Here is a 19,693-nt window from a genome sequence, read left to right as displayed (position 1 = left end):
TTTGTTTCTTGATTTGCAACGTATCGAGCTAGCAGTGTTTAGTGTGAGCTTGAGAGCATTCAAATATTTCAGCACTATATAGCACTCAACTGCAGTGCTGGAAGCTATTCTCATGATGGCTCCTAAAACAGCTGGAACAGATGGATAGGTGAAGAAGCCCACTGGCCTGAGGAACTGAGAAGTTCATTAGTTACTTTAATACACAAAGCATTACAGAACCGCTACAAGAATATCATTAGCACAATAACAGGGATATAAAACATTTTACTTTTGATGAGTAATTACAGTTTTGATTGCTCAAAGAATAAATTTAGAGATCTCAAGAATGCAAATTATTCTCATAAATATCGATAGAAAAAATAATAGTAGAAAACTACTTAGACAGCAAAGTAGATTACAAAAAGAAAAAGATTTTATATTGCTAAAGAAGAACTAAGTAAGGCGAATGAGTTGTGTGATGTTTGAAAAAATATGGCTCAATATTTGGTTATCTCTGTTTATTAGTGCTTTTGTGTTGCTGGAATGATAAAAATTATTGCTGATGCAGAGTTTTATGATTCAAGCAATGGATTACTCAGTGCAATACTATAAGGCTTGCTCAATATACACACGCTATTATACTTTGTGCATAATTTAAAAAATAAAACAAACCCAAATTCTGACTACATAAGCTCATAGAAAAATATTTAGCTCAGTATGTGAACAATTGAATGATACTTCATAGAAGCTCCCTTTCATGAAACCATTTTCTTACTGATTGTATCTAATGATGAAACATTTCTAGTCTTTTTAAAAAATATTTTGGACTTAATTTTCACATTGTTTCTTTCTTTAATTAAAGATATCAAAGAAGTAATCAATGACTATGTGCTTTTGTCAAACAATCCAAAAATGTCTGGAGAAAAGTTATATTCACCTCCACCTCCTGTTGCTTTACTCCCATCCATCAATTCCACTTCCCTCCCTACAAATTATAGTTTGGAGTTTATATTTTCAAACCATTTTCTGAGTTTAAAAATATATACTATGTGTATGTATATTCACATTTGAATACAAACCTTTTCTCTTAAAATTCAAATGGCGTCATAAAGTATCAATTTTCCTGATATACCTATGTAGTAACCACCATGTCTTGTAGATCTTTTCATTATATATATATATACACACACATGTATATGTATATATATATACGTATATATATATGGATACATATATATGTATATATATACATATACATATATATGTACATATATATTATTCTTTTAACAGCTACACTGTAACCATTCCTCTCCTGATTCATATTTTTGTTGTTTCTCATTTCTCGCCATGGCAAATTGCATTTACGTAAACGTGTGTGTGTGTGTGTGTGTGTGTGTGTGTGTGTCCATGCACACATGCCTATCTTTGTGCACATGTGTAAGTATTTCCCTAGAACAAAATCTAGAGGTGGAATTGCTTGATTTCCATTCTGTCCATCTTTTCAAATCAATGTGTTTCTAAACTACCACTCTACATAACTTAATTTTTTCACTAAGTGTTTTCCCCAAGTATTCTTTACATTGTTGTTTCTTTTCAAATGTAATACAAATTTATGTTCTTCAGAAGCAAGGTTTCTGATAACTGGTCCACTTCCCCTTCATAGATTAAGAATTAAAATTGTACGTAAAGTGCTGAACAACATGTTACCTTTTGATTAAATTAACCATAATTACAAGTTTACATGGATCTCCCTCCTTCATGTTCTCCAAAAGAAAATTTCAAAAGTAATTATTTTGATCTGGAAATATAAACTAATAAACTCTTACTGCCTTATGAAACACATTAGATTAAATAACTTAGACAGTCAAATATTCACTGATCCCCAAAATGTCAATTAGAGTATTTTATTTATGATGCTTGGAGTGACAAGGAAAAATTATACTCAGTGGCTCTCTTGAGACAATATTTTATACCTGAAAGTTTTCATTATCTCTGAGAAGTTTCACTATATATGCTATTATTTGTGATTATTTTACTTATGTTTAATTTGCATAGTAAGAAAAATGAGTTCTTTCTTAAGGCAATACATATATCGACTCTCAACATTCTCATAACCAACGATAAAAAAATAATTGCATTGATATTAACAAAACGACAGATTGGAAAAAATATACAAGTTAAAATTGAAAATAGACGAAATGCTGCAACTTTTCTATATACTGAAAGTATATCCCAAGTGTTAACAGGGATACATGTGACTGGCAGGAGAAAACGCAAGTTTCTTAAGTTTCATGTAATATTCTAATTAACTTGAGGTAACATAAATGACTTACCTTACCAGCGTCACAATCAGTTCCATCCATTGGTGGATCAAGTTTGGTTCTGCATTCTTTCTCACCTTCTACCTTGCACCACAACCCTGTACAAATAACATGCTGAAAACAAGGGCATAATAATAAGGGGAAGGTATCACATTTTTGAGGTGACATAAACAATTTTTGAGAAAGCTACTTTGATAGAACAGAAATTAATTGAAGAAAAATATGTTGTGATACTTTCAATACTGAACTTACGATAGAACAGTTTATAGCTTATTTATAGTGATGAGAAAATGGATGCATAAAAACAGGAAATCTGTGCAATAAATTTAAATCTCTTCAAATTTAACTAAAACACATGTGATTACATAACATTAAGTAGCTACAACAGAAAAATACAAACTAAAAAATCAATATTTGTACCATCATATGAACCAGGCTGGAAGAATTAAAGTGATGTGCTTATGGTATAAATTCAATGCCTCCTTCCTAAAGACTGTCACTTATGCCACGGCTAGTGCTTCCTGATTCCATTACATAGCGTTGGCCCTTGACACAATACAGAGACGCTCAGTGCATATGTTTCTGGAAATTATCAGTCATTTTACCTCAGTATGAATGACTTCTAGATCTCCAGGACACAGTGAACTTTCTCTAAGGAAATGTGGAAAGGAATAAAAACAAGCACTGGGATAAAGCAGCAAGACATAATGAAAGAAGAGTTCTGGGGAAATTCAAGAGGGAGGACCATCAGAAATCGATGCCAGAGCTATCACTGTGGTCAGCCCAGAGACAGATACAAAGAGGCACAACTGGCATGTCCTAAGGACTTTCTATAAGATGGTTAAGTTTTTTTTTGTTTTGTTTTTTGTTTTTTAAATTAAAGTTTATTGGGGTGACAATTGTTAGTAAAGTTACATAGATTTCAGGTGTACAATTCTGTAATACATCATCTATAAAGCCCATTGTGTGTTCACCACCCAGAGTCAGTTCTCCTTGATGGTTAAGTTTTTTAGCGACAAGCATACTATTCATAAATTGCACCGAAGTATGAAATCCATGAGGAATATTTAAAGGTGATCAGAGCAATCAATAGTGAAGATGATTGTTTTACTACTTATCCAGGTACTTGGAGAAGAGGGTGGAAGCGAACAGGTCAGTAAAGACAGAACAAGTGGAAATGTGAAAGATACGGTCATGAAAGGGTGAGAAGACCAGTGTCATGGGAGAAGGAAGGGAGTAGTGAATAGATTTTAAAGATAGAAGACCCAGATCTTGAATACCAGGAAGGACAAGGGATCCATATTTGGAGGGAATAAGAGGCCACTTAGCAGTTGACCAGAAGGTTGATAAGATAAATAAGGTATTTTAGGAATTCTACTCTGGCAATCGTGTTTAAAACAGACTTAAAAATCACTGCAAAGTTCAAGTTAACTTATGACCCAAGTCTACTAAATACTTTGGGAAAGACATATTTAAACTAACGTTTTAAACAGCTCTATTACAACTTGAGTACTGGATTTGTCACAACTCCCAAAATATTATTTTCCTATCCTTTCTTTATTTAAATATTTAGATTTCTGAAATGTTTGTAAGCTCTTAAAAATTTAACAGTCTATGCAAGAGTATGATATATTTTATTTGCATTATTTTATCTGCTGTGACAGATAGCTTTTCTGTCATATCTCGTACAAGTACATCTTATAATATTTAGGATATGATGTAGCTTAACTTGCATGCTTTTATTTGCACATATCAGTTATTAAAAATTCACCCAGGAACTTGTTTTTAAAAATGCCTAAATCAAATTAGTTCTCTACAATATTTTAGACTCTTGAAAATAAACAGAGAGGTTAATCATTTGATGTACTTTGTGGATGGGACACATTTATATTTGAATGAACGGATCTCTAACCTGAAAATTTTAGTTCCTAAAAGTTCTCCCACCCACCCCCTCGCTAAGACCTTTCTGTTAAAGATGTTTTATAACTATGGGGTCAAATGCTGAATTTTCCACCAAGGAAGAATTTTGCTTTAAAACTCAATAAAACTTAGTTATGTGATAACATGAATTACTTTAGTCCAGTTCGTTAGTTAACCAATGTATATTGAACTAAAAAGCCAATCTTCTGGGCTGTAGTTTTAGAATAATACTTGCTTGTTGAACACTGTTGGTGGTCTGAATGCTGACCTTCCACCATTATCTGCTATTCAAAACAGCAGGTACTTTAATTGATTTCCACTTGAGGCACTGAGAGCATAAAAGCAAACTTGGCAGCTTTTCAAGATAAGCACAGTCATGTAAAATAAATCTCTCACAGAGGAGATCTCTTTACACTTTGTGTTCTGCAGGTCTAGGGATCTTATGGTAAGTAAATCATAGCCTCATTCTGAAAAATAACTCTGATTCAGAATTTCAAACCAAACTGTCAAAAGTAGAGCAAGAAAATGTTGAAGAATTGGAATGGGAAGTGGAATCTCTCAGATGTGTGATACAAGAGCTACGTAACATCACACCCTTTCTTAAGATAATGAGGGGCAGAACTGGGTATTTTGTTAGAACCAAACACTTTCCATATGTTACTCGACAGGCCAGAGTCGATTTTTTTTTTAACTTAATTGCTGAAACCATTAATATATCAATTAAGAAAAGAACTTTAAAACTTAAGATGCTTTGCTTAGGAATCCAGGGCAGAAATGTACAATTCAGCATTTCCTAGCAAACTAATAAAAATAATACAATATCCCTTTTTGATTCTTCCATAGTAAGAAAAGACTATTAAAAGCATATAATATGAATCTGGATGCTTATCTCAAGTAGGCTTTTAAAGTGTTTACATGAAAATACTATATATTTTAAATTAAACAATTTAAATGGAAGATTAATTGTCCATGTATAAACATAATAAAATTTATCTTCAAAGAAAACTTGTACCCATGTCTTTCTTTAGAGTACACAGTTCCATTAAGATGTTCTAAAATTTATGCTAAAATAAAAAAACTTAAGTAGATGGAAGTAACAATTAAATCTTGAACATGTAACTCTTTGTTCTTCCATATAGTATCTTCCAAAACACAATTTTAATAACTTAACATTTGACTGCAAATGTGATTCAGTATGGGATAATATTTTCAAAAACACTCTTTGCCATCATAGAACACCTTAGTATTATTAAAAATGGAAGAGAGGAAGAAAGAGAGGTATTAAAAAATAGGAAAAAAGACTCAAAAGAAATAATAAAAAACTGAAATCTAGTTCTTTGTAGTACAAATTGAAAATTATCAAGAAAAAACAGAAGGCAAAAATAAACACTGTTAGAAATAAAAACTGAAGGCATAACAACAGATAATGTAAAGTTTAAACAGAAATAGGAAGGCTTTATGAACTTTATGCCAATAAAGCTGATAATATAAAAAATGGAAAAATATTTTTTAAAAACTTACTAAAATGAACCCAAGAATAGAAAAGCTTAAGTATTTTGTAACCATAATTCTATAACCACAAGAGTGTAACTAACAATCTTTCAAGAAACTTAGATTCTCAATTTACACAAACTCTCTAGAGAACAGAAAAAGAGAGAACACTTTTGAACACACTTTAAGATACCCAAACCAGACAGGAATTTTAAAAGAAAGTGAAAATAGTGATCTACCTCATTTATTAACTTAGATCTAAATATGCTAAACAAATTTTAACCAGCTATTGACCAGCAATGCACAAAAAATGCAATGTACCATGACTAAGTTGGGTTTTTCCTTGGAATACAAAGTTACCGCAATATTAGGAATTTAATTAATGTAACCAAGCATGTCAATAACTTTAAAATCTCTGATTCTTACATATATGGATATGATGTAGCTTAACTTGCATGCTTTTATTTGCACATATCATTTACTAAAAATTCACCCAGGAACTTGTTTTTAAAAATGCCTAAAGCAAATTATTTCTCTACAATATTTTAGACTCTTCAAAATAAACAGAGAGGTTAATCATTTGATGTACTTTGATCAATTGATGTACTTTGACGGGACACATTTATATTTGAATGAACGATCTCTAACCTGAAAATTTTAGTTCCTAAAAGTTCTCCCACCCGCCCCCTCACTAAGACCTTTCTGTTAAAGATGTTTTATAACTACGGGGCCAAGATGTTTCCCAAGCACTTCTAACAGCTATGCCTGGCAACATTTTGCAGATGTAGGTTGCTATCCTAAGGGTAAATTTATATCATAAGTTAGAGCAGCATGTATGGTAGGTTGGAGTCTCTAGTGCTTGTTCATAACTGTTTACAAGTATGGGAGAGCAATGGCTAATTCAAATACTATAGACCAACTGCTCTTGTCTTTAAGATTCTACCAGAAACACACATGTTGAAAAGTTGCTAGGAATCCTCACTCCATGCAGCCTGATAGTTCTTTATAATTGATTGGAAATGCAGGTGATAAGGATGCCTGATTAACTTATTATAAGTTGTGAAACAAGTTATCTGCCCTTGTAGGTTGGTTTTTATGTAGCCATAAATTAGTATTTTATGAAATTAATGAATTATTGAATTCAATGGATTAATTAAGTTGGTTAAACCAATCTTTTAGAAGGTTATCTTCATGTTATCTTGACATGTTCTATACCAGCATACCTTGAAGATATTGTGGGTTCAGTTCCAGGCCACTGCAAAAAAGCAAATATTGCAATTTTTTGTGGTTTCCCAGTGTATGTAAAACTTGTGTTTGTACTATGTTGTTGTCTAATAAGCACGTAATAGCATTATGCTTAAAAACCAATGTACCTACACCTTAATTAAAAAGTGCTTTAGTACTAAAAAATGCTAAGCGTCATCTGAGCCTCTTGGTAACATGGCGCTGGTAGGCTTGCCTGATGCAGGATTGCCACAAACCTTCAGTTTGTAAAAAAAAAAACACCCACATTTGCAAAGCTCAATAACATGAACTGCAATAAAATGAGTATGTGTATTTCTATCTAAGAATCAACTATTTATATGGGTGAAATTTGAGAATCACTATTCCATCATTCAATGTATTCACTTATTCAATTTAACAAATATTTATGGAGCACTCTTTCAGGTGCTAGAGGTACAGTGATTAAAAGGACTGACACAATAATTTAGTGGTTACCAGAGGGTAAGGGGGTGGGGGGTGGGTGATGAGGGTAAAGGGGATCAAATATATGGTGATGGAAGGAGAACTGACTCTGGGTGGTGAACACACAATGGGATTTATAGACGATGTAATACAGAATTGTACACCTGAAATCTATGTAAATTTACTAACAATTGTCACCCCAATAAATTTAATTAAAAAAAAAAAAAAAAGGACTGACAACTCTTTTGAGGCTATGGAGCTTGCTTTCTAAGAGATTTATTTTGTGTAGTCTAGATGCCAGATTGGTAGATGTGGTGATTCCACGTGTATCCACTTGATGGTGTATGTGTGTGACTTAAGTAGAACCATTCAATCTTCTACACTTGTAACTATTTCCTCTTATATTTTTAAGTTATCCTCCTGATACTATCAATCCCGGACCTACTTTCATCTCTACTTGGATGTCTAATGGGCATTTTAAACTTAAAATATGACCAAAACTCCATTGCAGGGTATTTTGTTTTCTATTTCCTCTTGTTATCTTCCTTCCAAGATAAATGCATGTTTTGGTATCACACTTCCTTCAGATCTCTAAACAAATACCAACTTCTACAGGAAGCCTTCCCAGATCATCCCATATAAAATAGCACCATTCCCACCCTTCCATTCCTGGTTGTATTCCCTAACCATCTTATCTGAGTTTATGTTTCTCCAAAACACTTAACCACCAATAGATATATTATGTATGTATTTGCTTATTGTCTATTTCCCCAAACTAAAATGTATGCTCCATGAAGGTGGGACCTTTTCTCCTGCTCTATTGTTAGTGCATATGGCAGTGCCTGGAAAGTAGTTGGGAATTCAATAAACATTTGCCAAATCAGAGATTGAATTTGTAAATAATCTCTTCAATGGCTCTATCTATCTATCGATCAATCGATCGATCAGTTTATCTAGTTCCCACACTGCACGCTGCACTAATTTGGGATGGAAATGATGATTTTCAAGGGCAGTATCAGAATAGTATTTTGGAATCACAGATGTCCAGGCTCTAAGAGCCTCTGTAGGATAATGTAGTCCCACTTCCCATTCTACAGAGTGTGGCTTAGAAAGAAAAAGAGCTTTGAGCTTAACACCTAATAAAAGGCACAACCACTGATAGAACCCAGGCTTCCTGCCTCTCTAGCCAGAGATCTCCAACCAAACCCAGACTCAGAGGCACTGTTTTTCCTTGGCTTCCCACAACTCAATTCTTTCTGGCATTATGTTTTAAATTGTCCTTGAAAAAGATACTGACAGATAGGACTAGAGAAAAACTAATTCTATAAATAAAAATGTCACCTACATATAATTTGAGGGGAAAAAAGGAGAACACTTCTGGATAACTAAAACCTAAAGCCTAATTTTATTTGCGAGGATATTGAGAAACCTAGATCCCTTAAAACCGTTTATACTTTGAGAGGTGGAAAAAAAAAAATCCATGCCACTAAGTCAGCAAGAAATAATCAAACAAATAGAGCAAAATGCCTAGAAAAATATATCGATTAAGATATTTCTTAACCCTGATGGTGTAGATGCTTATAGCAGATAAAATTGTCGATTTGTAAAATAGGATTGAATACTAACTCCAGCATATAATTGTTATAAGAATCAAAATGGATCATAAACATAATTGATTTACACACTGTGGCATATATTTTCGAGTCAAAATATTGTAGAATGGTACTAGCAAAGTTTAACTAACTGCACTATATCATTATAAAAGCTTTTAAAAATAACGTTTATGTAAAATAATCTAAAATTTACCAATATCATGTTTGTAGTTGAATATTTGCTGAGTTTTCCTAACACTTGGGTTACTTGATAAAACATGAACATTTTCCATTCATCAGCTCTATCAATTCTCTACGCTGCATAAATTGAAACGATCTCCTACACAACACTACAATGGTAACCATGCATAGCCTACTCTGTTTTCTAGAACAATGATAATCTCAGAGTGTAGGAGTGTCTATCCACAACACCAACCCTATGTATCTCAAAACATTTATTTTACCTTGAAGATTTAAGAAAGACGATTGTGACCCAATTTTTGATTATCTAAAGGTCTGGAGGTGACAGTAGAGTGGACAAGAAGACTGGTAGATGAGAACAGAGAGCTATCAGGAACAGATCGCAGAACCAGCCTGGCTGCTGCTGTCATCATCACGCCTGACGTCATATTCCACACATCCATGATCCTGCCGCATGTACGCCCTTGGGTATCAGGTCACAATCACTCACTCGCACCAGTTCCTTTTGAGCTCCACTATTGCCAGATGAGTAGTACAGTCTATACATGCTTTCATACATCATATTTAATGCAGTTCTAACTCCTTTATACATTCACTCATTTTAATCGCAAGTCAAATATTCACCGAGTGCCTACCATGTGCCAGCCACTGGACTAGATGCTAAAGAAACTTCCTCTGGGAGCTTACACACTAGTGTGGGGAATTAAGAAGAGAAAAATAAGAAACAAACTAGTGAACAACTCCTTTAATAAGAACTACACAGCAGTGAGAGCATAAAATATGTCATAATGCTCCTTTTTTTATAATAGATTTATACTCTTTTCCTTATAATGGATTTTAATTACGTTGCCCGTAATCCAAAACAGTACTATCTCCAACAAAAGCAAACTCCTTTGACCCAATCATAGAAACTTAGGAAGAGTGAAATACAGCTACCAATTCACTCTAAATATGGCTATCAGCTTATTCCTGAAACCCAAAGTGTGTGTGTGTGTGTGTGTGTGTGTGTGTGTGTGTGTGTGTGTATTTGGAAGAGGTGGGCAGCTAGGGGATGGGCAGTAGGAAGAGAGAAGGAAAGAAAGAAAGAAGGGTAAATAAAGTTAAAAGTCTTACATCAATTAAGAAGGTCGTTTTGCTCACTCCTTCAGACCTCAGATTTCTAGACTAGTACAACTCGCCTGAGAAATTAATGACTGAATACTCACATACAGACACTGCTTAGTTTGCCATCATACATTTACACTTTTCCTCTAGTTGAACTATTTAAAAATGTACCCTCTAATTTTTGTTCCTATAGCACATATTTTTAACATGTTATTTTCAGGGTTAAAAGATATAACTCTTCGTCCACAATTACATATTCATATACCACTTTTATTACATTTTCACCCCGTTTCCTACCATGTAAGAAAGTAAGAGATTCAAAATAGGATAACTGAAATGGCATAATGCGAGTATTTCCCTGACTTCAGTGCCATTTCAAAGTAGAAATTCTTGGGTCATTCCTCATTAATTAAAGGCCCACACCTTATTTCTATCACGGCCTAAGTGCCAAGGGGAGAAACTGCAGAAATCTTTTCTTAGAAAATTCCCTCGTTCCAAGATTGAGGTGATTTTGAGCCACAAACTCTAAAACAAAGTCGTCCTCCTCTCCTCTAGACAATACTTGTAAACAGTGAATGTGAACATACACTTTGTAAACCCCACCTGGACACAACCCTTACCTGCATCTCTTGACAAAAGGAAGCCAGCGGCCCAAAGAGAATCTGACATTGCTCATCAGCAGTGTATGTCATCCCTGGCAGCTTGGAGGGAACCATCACGGAATTGATACTCTGGGGATTTGTCTGTAGCAAGCAGTTACTGGCCTTTGACCTGGCAATACGCAGATAGGTGTAAAATTTTGAATTTAATGATGTCAAAAGTTGTTATCATTAGCATGCAACAGGAAACACTGCATAATATTAAAAACATTTTCTTACTATTATTGATAAGCTCTTCTATTCAATGCATATAGAAATTATTTCAAATATGAGAATCATTTATTTACAATTATTTAAGAAATCCTAAGAATAATAATGTTCAAGGTAACAAAATTTTTTTTGGTTTATAAAAGGTCTTTCATATGGATTAACTCAGCTAATCTACATAATATTGGGAGAGGTTTACTGTTTTACACATTTATAAGTTGAAAAAGCTCAGACTCAGAAATTAACTTGCCCAAAAGTCATGTGTGAAGGTAAGAAATCAACTGCATTCAGGGACTGAAAGACTACAGAAAGCATTCTCTAGGGAGTATTCACAGTACGAATATGTTTGTACTTGACATTGTAATACAAGTTCCATTTATGAGGTGACATTTAATTTTATCATAGTTCTGATTCACGTGAAGGCAGACAAAGGAACTCATTAGCACCCACGGAAGGGCCACTGTTCTAGTGAGGTGGTGTGTTCAAACTATTACATGCTCTGAGCGCCGTTGTCTACACTGTCATGACAAAGAGCATGCATAGACTATATTGCATATATTTCAGAGCAGAGTTATGATAATATATTATGTTTTAGTATATTTCAATATTCATTTAGCAGAAAAAATAGGCTTGCCAACTTAAATAGTATGGAAAAATGAATGAAACTGATCTGTGCAGTGAAATTAGCTAGCTAGGTATTCCTCTATTTCTGACTTTTGGATACTTTAAGCAACTCTCACCCACTCACTCACTACTGTGCATATCACCTACTGTTTCAGCTGCTCCTTCTATTACCAAAGGAATAAGTAAAGAACAAGGGCTTTAAAATGAAAATTAGATCTTCCATCACCATATACATATTACATATAGAATGGTAAGACAAAGATTGGGATTTAATGTAATTTCTCATAATATTCAACTGTCATTAAAAAACAGCATTCAAAGAACTCATCAGATTTTTAAAGTATTTTTTAAAGTATAGTTTATTACATATAACTTGGGTAGTTTAGCAACAAAAATTAAATGTGACTTCATATTGCCTCTCAAACAAAGAAAATGAAAATTAGAACAATAGCAACATTTTTCATTTCTTTTTCCAACCAGGCAGAAGCTAAGTGTTATTGCTCTTGATGGTGGAAGAGAATCGAAGACTATTTATAATGGTGAAAATTATGTAGTAATGAAAAAAGAGTCAGAGTTGAGAAGTATCACAATGAAAAGGTGGAGCTTTTGTGAAAGAGGTTCTTTGTGGTAACAACAGATGTGCCAAATGATAAGCAATGAGAATGTTTCCACTGGGAAATTGTGAAGAGGTAATTAAATACAGTGACAGAGTTTATCGTTATAATAATTTTTCAACCTTACAAATCATGTTGCCCATCCTTGTATTTGAAAATGTGGAAATTAAGAAGCAGATGGGTTAAATAATACGTCCCAATTCACACTATGAGTCAATGGAAGAGCCAGAAGTGGAACCAAGTACCTTGATTCCTAACCTAGTGTCCTTTCTGCTCTGCCACACCACCTTCCCTGGTGGAGAGGAAGCAGGCACACGCAAACATTCATGATACAACAATAGTAAGTGACCTCAGTACCTTAGAAATCTTTCCAAATCTTCCTTGCTACATCGGGACCATGAAACATCACCAAGATTTTGTCCTTTAATCCATTCACCAGACATGATATGAAGACCATCAGCACATGATGGGTGGTCATTGTCATGATGAATGCCCATGCTGATTTGGAATATAATTAAAATTTTAAAAATGATGTTAGATATTTTTTTTTAGCTTTTTATAAGTGCAAATAACAGCTACATACTTAAAATAATGGGAGAAAAGTTAGTTTTAAAGGTTAAAATAATAGATTTCTGATTGATTTATTTTTAAAATTTGCTCTCTAGATTAAAAGTAAATATTTTTATTTTGTAAAAGACATTTTCCCAATCAATCTGGTAAATAACCTATAGATATAGGTTTCACATAGTAGTATGTACGAAACACATAAAAATAGTAAGTTTCTATTCAACCACATAAGATTCTTGTTCTTTCCTGGAGATCCTTTATTCATACCTTTTATCAAATCTGAAACCACATTAAACTATTATTTTCCCCATCTGCTTCATCGGACCATCTTCTTCCACTCATCACATAATAAACTGTCTCTGGGAAACCTTCACATTTACGGTCATCTTTATCTTTTCTATTGAATCCTGAATCTGTTCTCTTAAGGTGGAATTCAATTCTAAAACTCTGACTTAGCATGTGCTAAAAGAATGTTAAATTCAATATGTCTAAAAACTGCCCTCATTATTTTCTCTTTCAAACCTGTTTGTTCCTGTATTCTCTTCTTCTCTTGCTATTTTGTGTGCCTTTGCTAGTCACCCACTCTCCCAAAGCAAGAGTCTTTAGATCCTAATTTATTCCTTCCTCTCCTAAATTATCACCCAGGCTACGTTACTTAATAAATGTTAAGAGCAAGCCCTGCCAATTCTACGGTCTAAATATTTCTCTCAACTGTCATCTCTTTTCAATTCCTTTTGTTACTATTAAAGAGGATTATAAAATAATTTAGGTTGGGCAATTACTATGGCATTCTAATTGGGTTCTGTGCATCTAATCTTTACCAACATTCTCCCTTTTACTCTTCCTACTCTGCCTTGGTGATGTCTATTTAAAATGCAATTGGATGGCCATTCCCCTGCTTTCTGATGGCCTACATGTAATTTCCAGCTGTTTAACACTGTACATAGCCTTTTCACCTTCTTCCACCCCACTTTTTGCATTTTCTTTTCAGTAATATCCAATGATTTCTAGTTTCTCAAACATTATGCTATTTCTTATTCTCTTGTAATTAATAGTTCTTTAGCATTTTTCTATGCATCAGACACTATTCAAAGGGATTTATAAGACTGAGTTAATTCTAGGATGTAGGAACTATGATAACACCCACTCTGCTGATGAGAAGTAACTTTCCTAAGAGTATTCAGTGAAAAAGTGGCAAGTGGTGATGTTTGAACTGAGGTGGCTGACTCTAGAATCATGTGACTAACCATTGCACATTTGCCGTCTATGAATTCCATTCCCTCCCCTGTCCTGTCCCACGTGCCTTTCCTTCAATGTCTTCACCTGGATAAATTCTACTTAATTTTCGAGATTCATGTAGATTACCTTCAGCAGGTTTTCTTTTATTAATTCCCACCTCATGTATGTGTACGACCTGTTTTTCCCACCATAGGGTCCATGCAAACAACACTGTTACAGCGTTTCCTACAGTGCATTATACACTTTTGTTTTTCACTGCGATTTCTTGAGGATAGGGACTTACTCATCTCTCTGAGATCCTGGCATATTGGAATCATACTCTATAAACCATGCCTCGCTGCTGAACCAAGTGATCATTCAGAATCACTTCTATTTCACTAAAAATTTCATACAGCCTCCTGTAAATTCTCATAATGAGGCCATTAAAACAATTGGTTGTGAGTGAGGGTTAATAATGAAGAAGCAGAAAAAGGAAAGTTTGGTCTTGTACATCCTAGTTTGAGATGATAGCAGGAGAGAGTCAAACGTTTCCTTTTCTCACTGTGCAATGATCTATGTAATAGTCTTTCATAATAAAAAATTCTGAATAACCAAAATACCTCTATCATACTTTAAAACACTAATAAAGGAATTATTATAGAACTTGCCAAGGAAAACCACAACTAAATTTTCTCAAAGAAAAATAAAAATTCTCAAGACTATCGAACTACATTTTCACCAAAATAAATTAAAAATTGAAGACAAATTATTATATTTAATATATTTAAAAGAAGAAATTATATACATGGAATAAATTAATTAATTTATGAATAAAAGTAATGAAGTGAAAGTTCACTATGTTTCCTAACTTTCAAGACTGTGAAAATTATGGTTTAAATAAAATGAAAACCACATTATTGAATACTATTTTTCGCTTTTGGTGTTAGAAAAACTCAGCTATATGACGAATCGTATTTTTCTTTTCTAGTCTAATTGATGTCTTTAAATAGGGTCTGTATCAACACACATTAATAGAATGACTGACAAAGAGAATAGAAAGATATGTGTTTTTCATACTTTGAAGATAAAGAGAAAAAATAAGAGCTGATAGAGGTATAGGCCAGTTCAGTTACTGGGGGGTAGAGTGAAAAATGTTGGCGTTAGAGATTTGAATCCTATATCTCCTTATTTATGTGAACAGATACAAGTTAAATAATAATAATAATAAAATGTGCCTTGATTTTCTCACTTGTTTAAAATACCATGTTTCCCCGAAAATAAGAGCAGGTCTTCTATCAAGTTTTGCTCCAAAAGACGCAAACATAGGGCTTATGTTCAGGCGATGTCATCTTGAAAAATCATGCTAGGGCTTATTTTCCAGTTAGGTCTTATTTTCAGGGAAACACGGTACTTGCCTGACTGTGAATATTACACGAGCGTGATATAAAAGGTTGGCAAAATGCTGGCCTACAGTAGGAATGCATAACTGTTCTTTGTATTGGGGCAGTAAATCAGAGAAATTTTATCTTATATTCTAATTTGTCAAAACACATACACTCACACACACACACACACACACACACACACACACACACACACAAAGAGATAAACATCATTAAAGGTAATTTACTGTATTTACTGCCTTTGATGAAAGTCATGGACTTAAGGAAAACCAAGTAGATGATAACGGCAAGAATTCACTTTGTTCGGATGTTAAATTAAAATAAGAAATTGTAAATATGGCACAATCCCACGGAGGAATAAAGATGCCTAATGCATTTCTAACTGCACGGTTCTGATGCAGCCCTACCGGCATCACTGTCTCACCTCCACCAGAGATTCTGGCTGCAGCACAGTCGTTGGGTGACCCTGTGACAGCAGCCACTTGCCATGTGGAACACGCTCAACTCTTCCATCTGTGGTATGCAGTCTTTCAAACCATACACAAATGCTATTATGTTTGAAAGGCAACTGGTCATTTTCAGAAATAATAAAAACTTCTTAAATAATGTGTCCGTTTGAGAGAAGAAGAGGGACTACTTCCAAGATTTAGCAATTTGGACATTTCCCCAAAAGTAGTGTAATGTGATTTTTCCAAATTGGGAAGATTACAACGTCTCATCCAGATGATCATTTTCCTTTTGGGATCCTGATTCTCATGTAAGAAATTAGCTACAGCCACGGAGAGATCTGGTGATTCAAGCACTGTTTACCATTAGTTAAATTTTCCTAAAGCTATTTAACTTGAAACAGAAAAGGTTATCGTTACATGGGGACAGAGGTTTTTTGTGGTTTTTTTTTACCACACATCTGGAACTATCATCAGGAGACATTGCTTAGTCCTGATTCCACAGATTTGAAATAAAACAATTAATCGTGAATCTGTTCCAGTCACTATATTAATCATGTACAATGATGATATCATTTACTCCTCACAATATCCCCATCGTGTTTCTATTATCATGACTTCCATTGTACAGCTGAGGAAGGTGCTGAGTTAATTGTGGAGCCGGGGATTCGGAACCAAGCCGTCTGAGGGTCAAGCAGAGACCTCAAAACCACCAAATTAGAGTGCTTCTCTTTCTGGATCGGAACTCTCCATTTAGGCAAATGGTTTACTGTGTTCCGAATAATTTTAAATGTGTCCTCGCAGTCAGCAGAAATGCACCTTTAATATGTCGTCCCATCCCCAAATCGCATGCATTGTATGGAAAACTTCTTGAAGTAAGACATTAGCAACACCTCACTCAGACTGTGCAACTGCGCTCCATTTTAATAATCTCAGTTTAAATTCATTTTGACAAAGAGCCTTGGGCAAATAAACTCTCCACTAACATTGTACATGGTTGTCAAGTCAACTGAGAAAATATTTTTATCTTATAAAACTTCTCAACTTGTTTAAAAGTCCCTGCCAGGAAGTTTTGTGATATCCTGCGGAAAGCTGGAGAAGCATTTGGAGTTTGAAGATGGTCCCTTTTGATGTTTAAAGAGTTAGAGAACATTTATGAATTCACTCACATTTTTTGGATAATTTGGAAAAGATCAGATTTGTTAACACTGATACTTTAAAAGAGTAAGTATTTTTGTGCTGAACATATTAAACACTTTATCAGGATATAGTTCCCACTAAAAGCCATGTATTATGAAGAAAAATCAATTTAAGTAAGAAAAAAATCAATATAGCTTTCACCTTACCCTCTCCCTAGTGACATGTATATTTGAAAATAATGTGTATTTTGGAAGTGGATGATATCTAACTGGAAGTGGATGATATTTCCACAAAATGACAATTTCATACAATTCAGTGGCTGTATCTACTTTGATGTGGTTCCACTGCTGTGTCCTCATGGAAAAAAGCCCGACATTAATACAAGATATTTTCATTACATTTTATATTTTCAATAATTTAAATCATTTCAACTTGCACAAAATAATTAAATATGTATTTCTATTGGCAAGTCAAAAGGCAACGTAAAGCAGTTCAACAAGGTAAAAAAAAATCACAGGTTAAAAAAAGTTGAGATACAAAAAATTCTTTTTGACTTTGCTGTATATGAAATAATGAGTTTATCTAGCAATTCGAAAAACACTTGTAAAAATGAATTAAGATCCAGTTCCAGCCCTCAAGAAGTTTACTATCTACTGGGGTTGGCACACTCTATCCCCTGCCCTCATATAGATCCTGTTAGTTCTATATTCCTTAAAACTCTCTACCCATCATCTCTCCCTCCCGACTACAACTGCTGCCAAGCAAAATGAGTACTGATTCTCTTCACTTCTGGATGTTGTAATGTCTGTCCAGCTGACTTCCTGCCCCTTAACTCTTTGTCTTACTGTACAATACTTTAAATGCCATAGTTTCTTATGAATACATTAATATTTTTTAAAAGAAACTAGTGTCCTAGGCAAAGTCTGTTCATTTCTCTTGGAAAGCACTAATACTGAAAACGTGACCCAGGGGCATCAGAATCAGAGGGCATGATGATGGGAGGTTAGTAAAAATGCAGATTCCTTGGCCCAACCTCAACCAATTAAAGAAAATATTTAGAGATAAGGCCTAAGAAACTACATTTTAACACATTTTCTAGATAATTCTTACTCAAAATTCTGAGAATCAATGATCTGCAGGATCAACTCCAAACTTTTAATCTTGGTTTTCAAATGATCTGCCAACTGACTTCAATGTAATTTTCACTAGAACATTCATTCCAGCCTACCTTTTCGTATACTCCTGTCCTACCAGAATCCTTTCCCCAGCTCATCTGCATTTATAAATACAACTCAAATTGTAAAACCTTCTTCCTGTATAAAGGATTCTTCAGTAAATTCTAGCATATATTTCTCATGATCCCTAACTTCTGTGCTGGATATAGGGCATGTAAAACATATCAGGACTACCTTTTATTTCTGGTGAATTTTTAGTAATATATATAAACTCTTATCGCCTAGAATTTAAGTGTCTAGAGAACAAAAATTGTCACATTTTTCTTTTTAATTCCTTCAACTATTTAGTTCAATACCATATTAAATACATGTCAACAGGTTTATCAACTGACATAGAACCATAGAAGCAATTAAAATATTCTGTAAATCTGAGGGAACGTTGAAATTCATGTGGACTCTTACTGACTTAGAGAAACTGTAGCCTGAAAAGTCTGTAGGTAGTCTGCTCAAGTAAGTCTGCTTGCCTTACTCTAGAAGATACGTATGCCAAGATATGTTAGAGAAATGCAAAGAGAAGACTAGTTCTTGTAAGGCCATTCATTAGCTGAGTGGTTTTATCCCCCTCTTCTACCTACTCACTATGACATCCAAACCTACATTTGGATAGAATCTGGTGTGGGAATGCTGCCACATCTATACTGGCTGAAGTCCATTGTCATTATTAACTTGGACGAACTCCTTATTACTCTAACTGGTATCATCTAAATAAAGTATCAAATACAAAAGCTCTGTTAGTGGTCTGCAAGACTCTCCATAATAAGCACACTTCCTGCCAATCCAATAAGAATTCGGAAGGATGTGAAATCACTCCTTGAATGAATTGAGAGATATATGACCATTGGGGGCTGAAAATTTCCTTTATAAATTAAAGTATTCATAAACATTATAATATGCATTATTATTATTATTAATTCACTCTGTATTATGTGTCAACCATTGTGTCATGCAATTAGGGCAACACCAATCTAATAAGGAACTATAAAAGGAAAAGTTATCCAAATTTTAGAGATCAAAAAAATTAGTTCAGTTTGACTTGCCTAAATTTCAGTCAGTGAGTAGCTGGCATGACAAAAACTGAGGTCCAAGTCTGTATTTTTCTCATGTGCTTTTTCTCTCCTCTGCCCACTCTGTAGTTTCCAACCTTAACCAAGGGGTGTGTGTTAGAGGAAGACACTTGTGACTTTTACTATAGGGAATTCTAAAAAGTACAATGTGGGGGCAAAAAATCTACATGTAGCTATTACCAATTTAAGTGGGCCAAGGAGAATTAATAACAGAATAATTAA

At 34.2% G+C, this 19,693-nt stretch overlaps 1 protein-coding gene across 1 annotated transcript in view; it reads right to left on the bottom strand.

Moving 5' to 3' along the window:
- The window catches only part of ADAMTS19 (ADAM metallopeptidase with thrombospondin type 1 motif 19), a gene marked incomplete at its 5' end in the record, with an annotated part of 238,706 nt that overhangs the window by 86,738 nt on the left and 132,275 nt on the right, over nt 1-19,693 (bottom strand). Inside the window, 3 exons of the mRNA XM_081036202.1 lie at nt 2,313-2,414; nt 10,915-11,065; nt 12,756-12,896. Coding sequence (XP_080892328.1) covers nt 2,313-2,414; nt 10,915-11,065; nt 12,756-12,896 — 394 coding nt within the window. The remainder of the gene's footprint in view (nt 1-2,312; nt 2,415-10,914; nt 11,066-12,755; nt 12,897-19,693) is intronic.

This window comes from Rhinolophus hipposideros (assembly GCF_964194185.1).
Source record: "Rhinolophus hipposideros genome assembly, chromosome: 23".
In the NCBI taxonomy this organism is placed as follows: Eukaryota; Metazoa; Chordata; class Mammalia; order Chiroptera; family Rhinolophidae; genus Rhinolophus; species Rhinolophus hipposideros.
The sequence above is the reverse complement of the archived record's forward strand: the minus strand, read 5'-3'. Positions and strand labels throughout refer to the sequence as shown.